The sequence below is a fragment of the Pongo abelii genome, chromosome 2 (genome assembly GCF_028885655.2).
Source record: "Pongo abelii isolate AG06213 chromosome 2, NHGRI_mPonAbe1-v2.0_pri, whole genome shotgun sequence".
NCBI lineage: Eukaryota > Metazoa > Chordata > Mammalia > Primates > Hominidae > Pongo > Pongo abelii.
Genome location: NC_085928.1, coordinates 54,865,544 through 54,882,108, shown reverse-complemented (window position 1 = coordinate 54,882,108; position 16,565 = coordinate 54,865,544). Strand labels below are relative to the sequence as shown.

General features: G+C 40.0%; 1 protein-coding gene across 13 annotated transcripts in view; it reads left to right on the top strand.

The window, feature by feature from the left end:
* The window catches only part of ROBO1 (roundabout guidance receptor 1), a 1,183,344-nt gene that overhangs the window by 753,826 nt on the left and 412,953 nt on the right, over positions 1–16,565 (top strand). For 4 of the 13 annotated variants that reach the window (XM_054551663.2, XM_002813400.6, XM_002813399.6 and 1 more), the window contains exon 1: positions 8,184–9,498. The exons of the other annotated variants lie outside the window; for them this stretch is intronic. In XM_054551663.2, the coding sequence (XP_054407638.1) occupies positions 9,444–9,498 (55 nt within the window). In that variant the 5' untranslated portion in view covers positions 8,184–9,443. Of the gene's footprint in view, positions 1–8,183; positions 9,499–16,565 lie in introns of those variants that run through there. 13 annotated transcript variants of the gene reach the window in all.

Genomic DNA, 16,565 nt, shown 5'->3' with positions numbered 1-16,565 from the left:
TGTTTCACTGGCTTCAGCAAACACCTGTTTTGTTTCACAGATACACATATGACACATAACTGAAATAAGATATATACAACAAGATATGGCGTTACAAGTGAAATGCTACCTTCTAGGTGTAATAAGGCAGCTTTAAAGAAGAATATAGTGATAGGAAATTGAGAAGATGAGATTAGATCAAATCAACAAAGGCTTTTAGTTCCAATAATGAAATTGGATGACTTCTTTTGGAATGTGGCCAGGATGTCAGAGAGGAGTGATTAAACTCTTGGGAAAATATATAATTATCTTTGTCGTTAAGACAGCAGGTTTATATTCTATGTCAGTTTTCAAGAGCAGTTTGTTTCTCAGTGACAATTACAGGATTTGAATTCAGTATTTACCCACAAGAATGAGTCCTTCCGTATTTAGAATCATAGTCCTCAGTCACACCAAGCAGCTATTAAATCCCAAAGCCCCAGTTTAGCTTATCAAATGTGAAGCTTTCCCAAAAGCCATATAAGAGAGAAATAGATTAATAGGTTATAAAATAAATAACTTTCAAATAATATGTGATATGACAATTTAATGAATTCTTTAGTATTGTGATTATTACTTATAAGCTTGGATAGTCTTTTTCCAAAGGTAGTGTAACATTGAATATTTCGAACTACTTTTATTTACTGACTCCAAAAATAACATATAAATAGGAAACTCTAATACAATTTCAAGATGGTTTTTAAATGAACATAGTACTTCTTGCTCATTTTCCACCGGGAAATGGATAGTTAGATGAAATGCGGAAAGCATGAATGCCCAGATAACAGCAATCTGCAAACAGACTTTCTTCTTGCTCATACTTTTTGTCTAGCTAGTTTGTCTTAACTGATTAAAATAACTTAAAACCTAGGTAAAATATTATTCCGAATAAACAAACAGCAGGTGGGACTAAACATAATGAAGGCATTAAATAAGACATAAATCCCAACATATGTACCTCAATCCTATAAACATTTATTGGAAGGATTTTTTTAAAAAGCAATGAAAAACCAAAAGCATTAAACAGTTTTGTAAAACACATCTGCAGAATTAAACATAATGTAAATTACGAAATAGTTTGTGTTCAAATTGTAAGCCTATAGAGGGTGTCATTCAGCTGTGCAGCTGTTAACTATGATCCCAATTTAAGAGAATTTTAAATCATGATTAGAATAGTATATGTTTGCTTTCAGATGTATCTGGAAGTAAGAAACCAAAAGATAGCAAATCCCATGGTGAGATATAGATTTATACATATATATCTTTATGTTTCCCAATATCCTTCAAATGTCTTAACAAACTTGTACAATATATTTTTTCATGTCATCTCATTAGAGTTAAAAAAACATAAAACCACTTTGAACATTTTGGACATAAAAAAGCTTTGAACTTCTTACTTCATATAGAAGTAGAACCAAAAATGCATATACTTCAGAGTCATTTTCTTGTATTGAGTCCCAAAATGAAACTAGATCTTTACACACAAAAACCAAAACATACACACTGATAGCTTTCTTCAGCTAGAACTGAATCTGTGAAAATTATATTACTTTCATCAATAACTTTTATTTGCACCTCACAGTTCAAATTTATGCTTGCCCTTCATGTATAAAATGAGATAATAACAATAATTGACCTAATAATATTTTTTCCTGAGGATTAAATGACTTAGACTACATAAAATACTTAGAATAGTACCCACAGCACATAATGTTATATAAATATTGCTTGTTATAATTTTTATTCTGTTAGAAACTGGAGCTACAACAAAAACAGCATTCCCGGTTCCTGATCAGTCAGTAATATGTAAAACATATTTGTAAAACTTATATGTAAAACATAACATGTAATACAATAATGACACAATGTCTATTATACTATTCCATATCTAATGATGTAAGGATGTTAAAGGTAGAGAATCGTGACCAAGAATTGCTGATTATTCTGGTAGAAAGAAGTGTTTTCTAGCAATTTAGAGAACTGTGTTCCAGTCACGAGTCAACCACTAACTAAAGGAGTCTTCTGGGAAAAGCTGGTTTCTTTAAGCTTCAGTTTTCTCATTTATGAAAAGTTAATCTTGAGGTTTGCTTCTTGTGAATGTTATATACTTTAACCTCAGTCAGTGCTCCCAATCTCTTTGGTCCCAAATAATCTGATCTAAATAAGTGTGTGCTTATTTAGTCAGAATTTTGATTTTGAAGTTATTAAAGTCCCCTGAAACATGAGCTCCATAAGTGATATTCACTGTTAGTTCTCTGTTAAAGTAGATAAGTGGTTGAACTATATAGTAGAGAAAATAAACTTTAGAACTATAGAAATAGTTAACTAAAGAAGCATTTTTCAAAAATATATATTAACAGTGAGATAAAACTCATTCATTCATTCAGCAAACATCTGAGTGCCTACTCAGTGCCAGGCACTGTTTTGGATGCTGGGACTAAAAAAGTAAACAAAATAATCAAGAATCCCTGGCCTCATTCTAAAAGGAGGGTTGCAGCAACAAAACAAAACAAAAAAATATAGTATCTTAGATGTGAATAAGTGCTTTAGAGGAAAAAATAAATAAACAAGTGGAAAGGATATGGGAAGTATTGTATGCGAATGTAATTTTAAAGGACCTGGACAGATAAAGCCTCTCTGAGGTTTGATGATACAAAAACCTGAGAGAAGGGAGAGTACGAGTTCACAGATTTATGAAGGTGAGTACTCCACATACAGCACATGTAAATTCCTTGAGGCAGGAGGCTGTCTGATTCATTCTAGGAACAGCATAGAAGCCATTGTGATAGAACAAAGTGAGAAAAAAGCAGGTAAATGTCGGGGAAGATGATGTCAGGAAAGTATGAGGGACTAGCTCATGTTAGGCCTTGTAGACTTCTGGAAAGACATGGGCTCTCACTTAAAGTGAGACAGGAAAACCACTGGAAGGTTTTGAGCAGAGGAGAGGCATAATCTGCCTCAGATTTAACAAGATCCCTCTGACGACTCTGTGAAGAAAGGCTTAGAAGTGCAGTGACTTAAATGTATGGTCTTTCTCAGTAAGGAATACTGCATTGCTCATTTTAACACAAGTTTACTGCCAAGTAACCATCATATGCAGTTTAATCAGGAAAGCTGAAGATCTTAATTTTCAGGTGTAGGGTATTGGGTATTAGAGATATAACCACAATAGTCAAATGCTATAAACCGAACAATGTTTATTAAAGAGACAAGATTTCTCATAACTATCCTCTCTGGGGGACTGACAATGCTTATCTGCATATTAAAAGCTTTGGGGAATCCTTAAATGTATTGAATCCAAAGTCTCTCGAGTCTATCCTACCAGGGAACTCATCTTTGTTTCTTCAAGTGCTTTGGTTCAAAACAAACCGCTCAAATATAAATTCCCTGGCTACTGAGCCTCTCAACTTTGAGTTAATTATGTAATCTCAACATCATCTCTAAAGCGGGATAATAACATCACGTCACTTGACTATGGTGAGAATTAGATTAGATAATGTTTGTAAGGGACCCCAAAAAGTGACCTTATTTAGTGTCACTTTTCTGTATCCTCTCCTTTATCTTCAAAAGCTCACCCCCTCTTAACATTAAAGGAGTAAATTCTAGCCAGACCCATTGTTGCTAATATGTAAGGTCCCAGGCTCTATCAAAAGCACTTAGCAGGATAGCACCTAGTTTTAGAACATCTACAATGGGTGTGAGATGCTGAGATGCTAAAAGACAAACACAGTTACAGTAATGCCACAGCAAAGTTGAGTATCTCGTAATTTATATTTCTTAATGAGCCTTACAGAGCAATAGCGAGGCTGGAGTACATCATCTGGTGGGACCATTGGGATGATGGTCCTTTACAATTTCTTCACAATGCTGTGCTAAAAATATTGGCCCCCGCCAGGTGCGGTGGCTCACACCTGTAATCCCAGCACTTTGGGAGGCTGAGGCGGGCAGATAACGAGATCAGGAGTTCAACACCAGCCTGACCAACATAGTGAAACCCTGTCTCTACTAAAAATACAAAAAAAAAAAAAAAAAAAAAGCCAGGCATGGTGGCCGGCACCTGTAATCTCAGCTACTTGGGGGAATGAGGCAAGGAGAATCACCCGGACATGGGAGGCAGAGGTTGCAGTGAGCTGAGATCGCACCACTGCACTCAAGCCTGGTGACAGAGCGAGACTCCTGTCTCAAAAAAAAAAAAAAAAAAAAAAAAACTCCGTCTCAAAACAAACAAACAAAAAAATTGGCCCCATTTACAATGCCTGAAGTCTTTAAGTAAGTGAAGATGAATAACTCTGGGAATTTCTCCTCCCTGTGATTTTTGTTTTGGAACACATAATTACCTGTTTTAAGTAGCAGAGAAGCACACAAACAAAAGTAATACTGTTAAAATGCACCTTATGTACATTTGAAGCTACCATGTGCAGCTTAGTCAGGAAAGCTAAAACTAAATAGGCCTCGTTTCTTGAAACACAGTAGATGTTCCAAGAAATCTCAATTTACTCTCCTTTTATTCGGATTATTCAGATCACTTTAGCTTTCTTTCTGAGATCAGACTTTTCTTACATATCCAAACTTAGGAAAATATTCAAATATTCAATTATTCAAACTTTCATCTCAGTTCATCAATTTAAATACCAAGGATCACGCAGATTACTCAGCAATTTCATGTAAGAATTACTGAACTAACGGTTGCACTCTGAGGGATGGGATCTTGGAGTGTTCAGCACAGCCTTGGTGTGCACTGCATGTGTCACACTGCTTCTCACCAGATTTGCTGGAACTTACGGCTTGCATCCCAGGCTCGGTCTGATTCTAAAACTTTGAGCTAAGAAGGCAGAGAGATGTTCTGGTTTGTATTATAGTTACCTTAGGAACTCTACTTCACTCCTACTCATTGGAGTAAGTGGTATCTGCAATCCCTGGAGAGACCCGGGGTGTTCTGTTATTTCCCGAGTTCCTGTGGCTACCTCCATGAAAGATATAATCATTGGAGCAACGCAAGAGATCATTACTGCTCTAGAATTTTCACTGTCAAAAAGCCCTTCTTCACGGGACTACTGGAATCTATTATTTTCAGGTTTCTTCAGAATTCTCAGGGGAGATCCTGAATTTCATAGACTCTAAATGAGATGAGAATTCTCTGAATGGAAATTTAGAACCCACCGTTCATTCAGATCACAGTGATCAGAAAAGGGTTTCTGAGTACAAGTTACCACACTTTCTCCTTCCTTGTGCTGTGTCTCCCACCCAAACTGATGAGTCAAGGTTCTCTTGTACATGTCAGAGTTCCCTGAAGATCTTATGTGAGTACATTCCCTGTCCACATGTTTACACTCACACTTGCACAGGCACTCACACAGACACTATGAGCATTTCATGCATTCTTCTAGGTAATTTAAAGTTCAGGAGCAAAAGTGAAAAGGTGACAAGTTGCTATGATCCATCCATCTCTAGGAATGTACTGGGATGTCATTTAACCTGAATGGCACTTTGTTTTTATTTTTTTCAGACAGATTCCACCCTGAAGGCTGTTCTGTTTTGTGCACCTTCCCATAGTAGGAGTTCTAAAAGCCTAAAAGAAAGGAATTATATTTGCATCTTGTCCCTACAGCACACTTTACTGTTTCTTGCACATAGATGATGTTCACTAAGTGTTTATTTGCACGAGTGAGGAAAAGGAAGTAGATACAAAAGTTCTCAGGTGCATTGAGTTTCACTTCTTATAGATCCGTAATGCCTTCTGAATACAAGTTCTTGTCTTTGCATGCCATCTTTACCGATATAATAGACAGAAAATAGATACACTTTGGATGAGGCCGGAAAAAGAAAGGACTAACACTTTTGAGTTGATGATGATAGTCTTCGTCAGGGAGCTGGCCAAAAGTTACTTCCTTGAGGATACTTACTGCTGACTGTCCTAGGAAATATCATCTCTCGGCCGGGCGCGGCACGGCTCACGCCTGTCATCCCAGCACTTTGGGAGGCGAGGCGGGCGGATCACGAGGTCAGGAGATCGAGACCATCCTGGCTAACACGGTGAAACCCGTCTCTACTAAAAACACAAAAAATCAGCCGGGCGTGGCGGCGGCGCCTGTGGTCCCAGCTACTCGGGAGGCTGAGGCAGGAGAATGGCGGGAACCCGGGAGGCGGAGCTTGCAGTGAGCCGAGATCGCACCCCTGCACTCCAGCCTGGGCGACAGAGCGAGACTCCATCTCTAAAAAAAAAAAAAAAAAAAAAAATTATCTCTAGGAGTGGAAGAAAGGGGATGGGTGTTGCTTACTAAAGTTGAGAAATCAAGGGTGATATTAATATGGTTTGCGTTCAATGAGATAAATGGCAGAAGAAATCTTGAGAGATATGAGCAAACTTCCAGAGACCAGGAGATCCACTTGGGGGAACAATGCAATAGGGATCCTTATACATATTCTTTATTTAACGTACATTCAAATGATATGAGGATTTGAATTTTCTGTCTATCTTGCTCTCTCTCTCTCAAGCACTACACTTTAGTGTTTATTTGTTTTCTATTACTAGGTAAACTTATCTTAAAAGTATTTTTTATTCCAAGAAAAAAGAGATATATTCTATGTTTTTCACTAAATATCCTTTAGCAAGACAAAATCGATGTATGCTTTTCAGCTTTGACTGCCCATTCATATTTTTACTGCTGAAAAGATTTTGGTTGGAGTCTTTGAATTCTTATCTCCAGGCTGTTTACTGAATTTATAGTCAGTTTTCTGAGGATTAAACTATCTTTCACTTTCAAAGATAGGTGCTGTTAACCAGAGTTTCCACAAAATGTCGCTCTAAGGTCGTTGGTTGCACCAGCAGCCACCAAAATCAATGTACAATTTGGTTTTAAATTTTTATCTTCCATTAGGTAATGAATGTGCTCACCTGAAAAGACATGGAAAAGCACAACACTAGGTAGAAAAGAGCAAATCCTCCTTCTCTGCCGTATCCATTGTGCGGTTCTGTCCTCCAGAGGCAACCACCGAAAGAGCTTCTTACATATACTGCTAGACACCAAATAATTTTTTGAAGTTATGGTACACAACTCTGTAGATAATAATTCTGCCATTTATTCAGCATTCGGCATGTTAGGTATTTTACATAGTGTGTCTTTTTATTCATTTATTTATTTATTTTATTCATTCATTCATTTATTTGAGACGGAGTCTCGCTTTGTCGCCCAGGCTGGAGTGCAGTGGCAAGTTTTCTCGGCTCACTGCAAGCTCCGCCTCCTGGGTTCAAGCAATTCTTCTGTCTCAGCCTCCCGAGCAGCTGGGGCTACAGGCGAACGCCACCACGCCCGGCTAATTTTTGAATTTTTAGTAGAGACGGGGTTTCACCATATTGGTCAGGCTGGTCTCGAACTCCAGACCTTAAGTGATCCGCCCGCTCGGGCCTCCCAAAGTGCTGGGATTACAGGTGTGAGCCACAGCGCCTGGCCACTGTGTCTTATGTAAAAGAAAGAAAGAAAAATGACTGACCCAATGAATGAATGCCTTTCAGATGTGTCAGGTTTGTTTTGCTTTGTGTATTTTTTGTTAATGCAATAAAATATCTTGAGAACAGAAACAGAGAAGAGAAAACATACCTGGTCACAGAGCTATAACTGGCAGGTTGGGATTTCAGGGCGGGTATACTGGGTGTCAAACCTATGCCTGACTAGCTTCTCCTAACTGCAAACTCTGGGCTAGTCAAGATTGTTTTTTGCATTTGTTTCTCTCTCTCTCTCTTTTAAAATTACCTCCCCATTGTTAGCTTTCTAATGTGTGGAGTCTATGAAGTTGAAAGAGAGGGTTTCAAATGAAACATGAGGAAATGATCCCAAGGCCCAACCCTATGCCTTATGATTTGGATATCTTTTCTACAAGACCTTCAACCACTGCAACTTAAAACAAAAGGATGGTTGTAAGAGACTGCCCATCTACTGATATGTTCTGGATAGTTCTCTGTTTACCTCCTGTCCTAAAGCCATGTTGCTCAAAATTATTTTTTTTATTTTTATTTTTTTAAATGGGAATGGGGAGAAGTGAGAGTGGAGTTGAGAGTTTATTCCAATTCCTGGAAGCGGCAAGGAAGAGGTTAAGTTGGACCAGGAGGATTTTTGAAGTCTTTGGCTGGGAGGTTCCATTTGGAGAAAGGTGCAGGGGAGCTAGGGGTGGCAAGAGAAACAAGACAGGTTCTCATTCGCCTGGATTTCCGATTCCGAGCAATTGGATTCTCACCTGAGGGCGCAGTTGGGCCCCCCTGGCTTGTGGATGGAAATATTGAGGAGCAGAACTTGCCTGACCAGCGCCTGGAGAGTAGAGTGAAGCATGGAAAGGACCACGCGGCCCCTTTAAGTATTATCGGGCCGGGGAGGAGAGGGAGGAAACTGGGAGCCGCGGGGACTGTGGGGGAAACCCACAAGCGATTGAGCTGGAGAGGCGGCAGCGTGAGAGCAGAAACTTCAGACGCCGCTGATCCGGGAGGAGCTGGGGTGAGCCGCGGCGGCCGTCTCTCCCACCCGCAGCAGCGTCCTCCCTGCCCTTGTCTGCCACCCCGGGGGGAGCCGGGAGCTGCCTCTTTACAGCTTCCACGAGCCAGGGGTGCTGGCAGCTACCCCCAGGAAGTTTGGGCTTCTGCGTAGTTTAGGGGTGCCTGCGAGCGCCCCAGAGGGCGAGGGGCCGCGGGTGATGTTGGACGCCGCGCGGGGCTGGGGGCGCCCGGAAGACGTGCGAGTGTCGGCGGTCCTGCTGCTGTCCCCACTACCCTCCGCATCCCCCAAGTGATGGGAACAAGGGCCCGCCCAGGCAGCCGCCGTCGCCGCACCGCCCCCTCGCTCGCCCCCTGCGCGCGGAGTCACCCAGTCACACTCCTGGCACCGCGAGCCCGGTCTCCGGAGCTGCTGCTGCTGCTTTGGCTGCTCTCGCCGCCGCCGCGGGTGGCGCGCTGCTGACTGGGCTCGCCGGGAGACGGAGAAGCGCTTTTCGGCCCTCCCTCAGCCGCTCTCACACCCCAACTTTGCCGCCGCCGCCGCGCCTGCCCTCGCAGCGGCGCTCGGCCGCACATCGTGGGGGCGCACGCCGGGAGGCTCAGCGAGACCGTGGAGGCAGGAAACGGCACTGCTGCGCTTCTGCTTCGGCTCTTTGTTGTTCGCTTCGGATGCTTCTTGAAAGTGTCTGAGCCTCCTCGGAAATCCTGGGGCCGGAGAAGACAAAGCTTGGAATTCTTCCTCTGCAAAAGTCTCTGAGATACTGACCGGCGTCCGGAAAGGTCGACGAGTAATTGCCCTGAAAACTCCTGGCTAATTGACCCACGTTGCTTATATTAAGCCTTTGTGTGTGGTGTGTGTGGTGTGTGGCTTCATACATTTGGGGACCCTATTTCCACTCCCTCCTCTTGGCATGAGACTGTATGCAGGATCCACCGGAGGACAATGATTGCGGAGCCCGCTCACTTTTACCTCTTTGGATTAATATGTCTCTGTTCAGGTAACCCCGCGTCTTCTTTCTTCACCCTTGATCCTCCCTGTTCGCCCCCTCTCCACTTTTCACAATCGAACCCAGAAGTGTATTTTGGTTACCCCTCCCTCTTAAGGCCGGAGGGGCTCGATTCCTGCAAGACTTTTAGGCGAAAACGTTCCTAGTTGGCATTTGGGGTTGTCTCTTTTCCCCCATTCCCCAAAACCTCCCCTCCACCCCTGAACCTCCTCAAGACTCTTTGCAGATCTCGGCCTTTTGCCAAGTTCAGGGCACGCCCAGATTACTCTGGGCAAACGCACGTCTAAGCACTAGGGAGGGAGGAGGCAGCGGCCGGCAGTGAGCTAGGGCCCCCAGGATGAGCCGAAGTGAGTATCAGCCACCGGCTGCTTCCCTGGGGAGGGAAATGTGCGCCCTGGGAGCTTGTGGCCCACAGGCTTGCCAGGATTCCTGAGCCTAGTCCTCCTCTAGCCCCTCCTCTTCCGAGCACAAGGGGTTATTAGTAGTTGTTTTATGGAACCAAAGTCTGTAATTAAATTTGATTCTGAAGAAGCTTCACGAAATAACTCCTTCTTAAGGTAGGATATAAAATAGCCACTGCCTCGTTGGGTTTAGAAGGAAAACAGGCGGTTGCAAGCATCGGAAACCGGACAGTTAGTTGCCTGGGGATTCTCATTGGCGAAAGAAAACAGCTGAATTTGGGATGTTGAGGATTAATTAAATAATACTGAAATTCCATATGAAGTGTTGGAAGGATGCTGAAACGGGACCCTTCTCACATAAGAGTACACACTGTATCTACACTTGCAAATAGTTTTCTTACACTCCCTAGGAAACTTTTTTTACTGTGGGTGAACTGAGCCACGACTCAACTTTTGTTTCTTTCCTTTTGGTAGATTCTGGTTTCAATCACGGATCCGATTTCAGGCTTTAAAACACACACACGCACACACACACACACACACACTGCACCTCGGAATTTTTATAGTCACATTCGCATACTGAACTTCAAGTTGCATCAGGGCTTATCGGTAAGAGTCACTCAGTTTGCACAATTATGAAACGATTTTAAAGGTTAGTTTGAGCTTTTGTGGTCTATGGTTATCATTTATGTTTTGACCAGGGATTTTACTTAAGGCAGATAGTTAACAGAGTAAGAAAAGGGGGAAAAAACCCCACATACGTCAGCTAAATGATAGCGAATAAACCCCTAAAAGAATTTTAGCCTATGAATTGTGCTTGCTGGCTGAAAGTTACAGGGAAGATTTGCAACTAAAGTAAATTTTAAAACTTATTAAATTGTTACTCCTTTAAAGAAAACAAAGTGAAGTTTCAACCTGGTATATCTCATGTACATCACAGTGGAGGGATGAGTAGACTAACTCCTCGAGGTTGTCATTCCCCACTTCCAACTTCTCCTTCTGAAATGCCTTATTTTTCCTTAGTTTGCATATCGGAGTAATTGAATAGTCCCTCCAGTCCCCCACCCCTAGCCATGGATGCAAATCAAAAACATTAAAATCTGATCTCTCTATTTGTCTGTCTTGGCTGTGTCTCTCCCTAGTTTAATTTACAGCTTCAGATACCTTTGAGATTTCTGTTGATTCACCTTTCTGGTTAAAGTTTATTTACGTGTGTAAAGTGAAGTGTCATTGTGATAAATCACTGGAGGGGCAGATTACTGAAGATAGGGGGATTAATGGTCATTAGTCACTGTTTGAGTTGAGTTTGTATATGTTGGAACGTTTTATCATGGCTGTAGATTAAAGATAGGGTCACACTAATAAGGTATCACTGAAAGTTGGTCGTGTCAACTTGGAACTTCTGTCTTCACTTGGAGAATTATTTGGGAAGTTCTGTCCTATTAGATTTAATAATCTGAGTAGTAAATATCTGAGGATTGCAATTTGAATAGATATGAGGCAATTATAATGTTAGAGCTACACTGATTTCTAGCTTTTAGAAATCTAAAATTTCTAGTTTTTCTGTTTCTAATTTAATTTTCCATTTAAGCCATTGATGATTTTTGTAAACCTAAGTTTTTCCTATAGGTGTGCCTGTCTACTTTGCCACTTTTCAGGACAAAAGCTTCTTTCTAAAGTGCTCCCTCATACATAACCTGAAGCTTTTTATTCCTCTGATCACTTTTGCACATGCTGTGAATCTGAACTTGGGAGGCCAAACTATTGAGCTAGTAGGGTGAATTCATGACAGTGTTCTGTTATAAAGCAACACTATCGATTTGAATAGTACTTCACAGAACTCAAGTGACTAGTAACCTGGGTGTGTTCAAGACACCTGGTCAGAGAATGAATGAAGTTCTTGAAACTGTGTTTCATGTCTTGCCCCAAGCCTAAGATCACAGTCTATCACTTGTTAATGGAGTGTATTTAAGAGAAATGTGGTGAGCTTAAATAAATCAAAGTGTACTGAGGGGATAACTTACCTTCAACAAGATTTAACCTGTAAAAGCATCTATTGGTTGTCAGTTCTTTTTTTCTTTTTTCTTTTCTTCCTTTTTTAACTGTCTGCCAACTTAACAAAGTCCAACAGTTTTCTTCAAACAGATTATAAACTCCATTTTGGTATGTTGATGGCATAGTTAGTATTAAGTCTTGTGCTTAATTAAGAGTGTTCACTTCTCATAGCCTTTTATCTGTTAACTTGATGCTACAAAAAATAACCTTTCATTCAATGAAACTGAGATTTATAAAAAGTGGTTATTCCTTCAGAAATTCATTTTTCAGGTATCCTTTAATTAGTTGGTCTATCTGCTTTTTCTATGGACAGACAGACTTCTGGTGATTTTGCAGGGTGGGAGGGTGCAGGAGAGGTAGCCCGGGAAAAAATCCATGTGCTCTCTCAGGATCTGATTCTCAACATTTTTTCCCTCGTAGACTTCCTCTTCTCAAATCCATTTGCTTAAAACCTGCTTTTAAGTGAAAAAGTAATTGAATTTCAGTTCAAACTTAGGATGAGATTTGAATTTCAATAAATGATAGTTTACTGGTACTTTCTTTTTCTTGTTTTTTTTTGGGGGGGCGTGAGGGAGGGTTTCTCTTGGGAAGAGGAACTTTTTTAGATAAGTTTCACCATTTGAGCCAATTGTCTGGTCTCTCTTCTTCTTTCCCTCCTTCCATCTTTCTTTCTGGTAAGATTGTTGTGTAGTTCCAATACGATCTGGCTAGTTTCTTTATAACCTTTCTGGCTTTTAAATGTACATACTTGAATACTGTGATATCTTTTAAAATATCTTTATTTCTTGATAATGGGCATTATAATGCATAAGACATTTATGGTTAAAAGGTCTTAGAACAGAAAGTTTACCTGAAGTTTTTTCTAAGTCTTTGCTACAACAAATGAAATATTCTTAGGAAATTTAAAGTGATACAGAATGCTAAATTTCAGACTAACAATGACCATTTATTTTTCATTTTTACATTGACTAGATATCTATAATTTAAAATAACTGGGCAACAGGAATCCAATGGGAAGGAAACAGGATAACAGCTTCTCAGTGAAGACTATAAGTGGTTGAATCTTTATTAATTATCATCTGTGTTAATAAAAGATGTTAAGGTGATACTTAGGTTAATTTCTGACCTTTAAAAAATGTTTAATTTTTAAAACAACAATATAAACTGCCCTGCAAGCTCAATTTCATATAGGAAAATAGAAGGAAGGCAAAGTTATCATTCAATTTAAAATTAGGCCTAAGGTAATCTATAGACTATATGAAAGAAAGGCACCAAAAAGAAAAATAAAGAAATAAACAAAAAGCAGAAGTCTGGAGAAGTACAATAGAAACTGAGGTCTAGAATTAAGCTGGTTTTAAGATATAGGCAGGGATACAGTGGAAGCAGACAGAGCAGCCAAGTGGGAGTGCGCCCTCTGACCACACACAGCACAAGAAGCAAATCCAAACAGTGGATTTCTTTTTGTTTTTTTGAAATCGAGTCTCACCCTGTCACCCAGGCTGGAGTGCAGTGGTGCGATCTTGGCTCACTGCAACCTCTGCCTCCTGGGTTCAAGTGATTCTTCTGCCTCAGCCTCCTGAGTAGCTGAAATTACAGAGGCCCACCTCCATGCCAGGCTCATTTTTGTATTTTTAGTAGTACAGATGGGTTTTCGCTATGTTGGCAAGGCTGGTCTCAAACTCCTGACCTCAGGTGATTTGCCTGCTTCGGCCTCCCAAAGTGCTGGGATTACAGGGATGAACCAGTGTGCCTGGCCCAAAAAGTGGATTTCTGAAAATATGATGTCAGTGTATATTCTCTTAAATTCAACAACTATATAAAGAACTAGATTGCATTTTTAAAACAACAACAACAGAAAAGCAATTTGAAGCATGTTTAACTCTTTCGTGAATCAATAGAGTAGTTTTTTTTTTAAGCTACATATGATAAGACTTTAGAATATTGACTGCCTCAATGTATATAGAAGACTGATACACCAAGTAGTTATCTTCTGTATGGTAACGCTTTTGCTTAAAGGAGACCAGTAAAGTGAAAGAAGAAAATAATTAAAAGATGAGATGGAGTTCAAACTCTAGGTGCAATAAGAAACTTCATGAAAATGGCTACTTTTACTATGAAGCTAGGACTATCACTTACTAAACACTCATCATTATCTTATTTAATGCTCATAAAAATCCTATGACATATATGCTGTTATTTCTAAGATATTACTGTACCCTGATTTTATTGTTGTGGAAACTATATCATAGAGAAGTTAGGGAATGTGGTTCAGCAGGGATTTGAACCAAGCTGGCTCTAAAACTCTAAACTACTGTGCATTTTCCTAGTTGAAAGAGAGAAATGAAGAATTTAAATAAGAAAGATTATGGTTCAATCATTTTTTATTTTAAAACTTGTCGCAAAAAAAATCCACTTAAATAAGACTGTGGTTTGAGCACTTGAGAATTTGGAAGGAAGGCATTATTCTTCCTGCCATTAAGAAAATGGTCTCTAATTTTTAGATCACCAGGCAAGACAGTCAGTTTTTTACATCATCTAACCAGTTCACATTGAGCCTTGATTATGTCTGCATTTTCTGGCATGCTTAAAAGAGGAGACTGAATGTGATTCAAAACATTGTCTGCCGGTGACGCAGATGCACATGGGTTCCGAGTTGTATTTTGGAAAACGAATGGCATTGTTCTTCTTGCACACTTGAGGAAAGATTTTGCTCTGCTCCGAATCCCAAGGCAGATAATTGGTACTCCTCACAGAAGAGCCTGTGCAGACACAATCATTTCCCCTGTGGTTGCTCTTAGGCTCTGGGTTGAGTATGGGCTGGTGATCATTTAGTAGATGAGCCTTCTGCTTGACTGCTGTTCACAGATGACTCACTTCATGGTTACTGATCATGGAAGGGTTGAGCCTTAATACCTGGTTGATCAGCTGGTTGGAAACTGCTTATGCATAGCCAATAAAGTTGCCATCCTGTGGAGATCAAAAGGCTACCTCCATTCTTTGCAATTTTAGATTAGCATGATTTCCTTTCCCCTTCTCCCTCCACTTTCAGCCCCTTCCTTCAATCTTGCTGTTGAAGAAGAGGAAGAAAAAAAGACGATCTGTAGTGTACAGGGAGATAGCTTTGATCTCCACTGCTTTGCTTTTTCCTCTCTCTTTTTTAACCATCCAAAAGGCTATTTCTAACACCGAAAGGTGTCATGTTGCTTGCTTCATGGGAGAGCTCAGCCTCATTTCCCTTCAGCCAAAACAGGCTGCTACAAATCCTCTTACTTCTGTGATTTTACTTGGCTTCCAAACGTCTTATGACAGTGTTATTCCACACATAAAATAATATTTTGAACAGCATGACTGTGCATATCTTTCTGACTTTATTCAAGGAGAGAAGTACCTCTGTGGCGCTCACAGCCGTCCATGGCTTAGAGCCGGAAAATCATATTCTGTTTATTTTATTTAATTAATTCATATTATTTTTTGGGGGAAAGTGGATAGAAGGTAAGCAATTGTAGAAAATCTTCTAGGGCCACAAGATGAGACTAAATAGTCTATCTGGGCTTAATGCTTGTCACCTAGTTTGACACTTAAATGAAGCGTTAAAAGCATCATCAAAGGATACAAGGAAATGTCAACAGAGCAATGTGGTTCTGTGTTAAGTGGGAATATAGTCTTTTTGTGTCAAGCGATTGCTTTGTATGCAGCATATAGGAAATAGTCGGTTTTAGTTCCTAATAATACAGTATTTTGGGGATCTATTTTTCAAACCATGTTAGTCTTTCAGTTAAGTAGAGCAAAGTTTACTAGAAAACATTTTTAAGCTACTTCTGGCAATAACAGCTCACAGTTAAAACACTTTCTCAAGATGCTCTTGGTTAGATTTCAGAAAGTATCAAGTTCAAAGTATGTCTAAATTCAACTCATCTGTACAGGACCTGAGAGCTGGGGACAGCTTGTCCACAGTCAGCCGTGAAAGGAGTGTGGAGTCCTCAAAGCTCTCCTCTAAGATTATTCGCAGTGTTGTGCTTGAAACACAGTTGGTATGCCCAGTTTGTATAGAAAGTTAAAGAGCAAAAAAACTTGTTATGTATGACTGGTAAGTTCTTGAAAAGCCATTTCAGGTATATGTTATCTCTCGATTTAACTTATAATTTCAGTGAGCATAAGACAATATTCATATGACATAAAAGTCTTTGCATCATGTTAGGTATGGTCATAATTTATGCAACATTATGGAAAAAAAATATGTATAACACCAACTTGCCAAGATCATTCCTGGGTTTTGGTAGAAGGCTAGATTTTAGCTTCTCTGCACTAACGTGATTGAAGCCGTTTTATGTTATTAGCAATTTCAGGTAGAGTAGGAAAAGAAAATGAAGCTAAAGAATGAATGAATCAGGTCAAAAATGTCTGTTTCCATATCATTTGGCAACACAGTGCTAATGAGATACACTAAATCTCATGGTTTGATCTCCAACTTAACTTGCCTGCTATTACATTTTCTTGTTTAGCATGTGATTTTCTTTTTTCACTAATGGTGGACTTTTAATTTGGCTAAAGAAATATATCTATCTACAATTCCTCTCCTATACAAGAACATGTCTGCTTTTC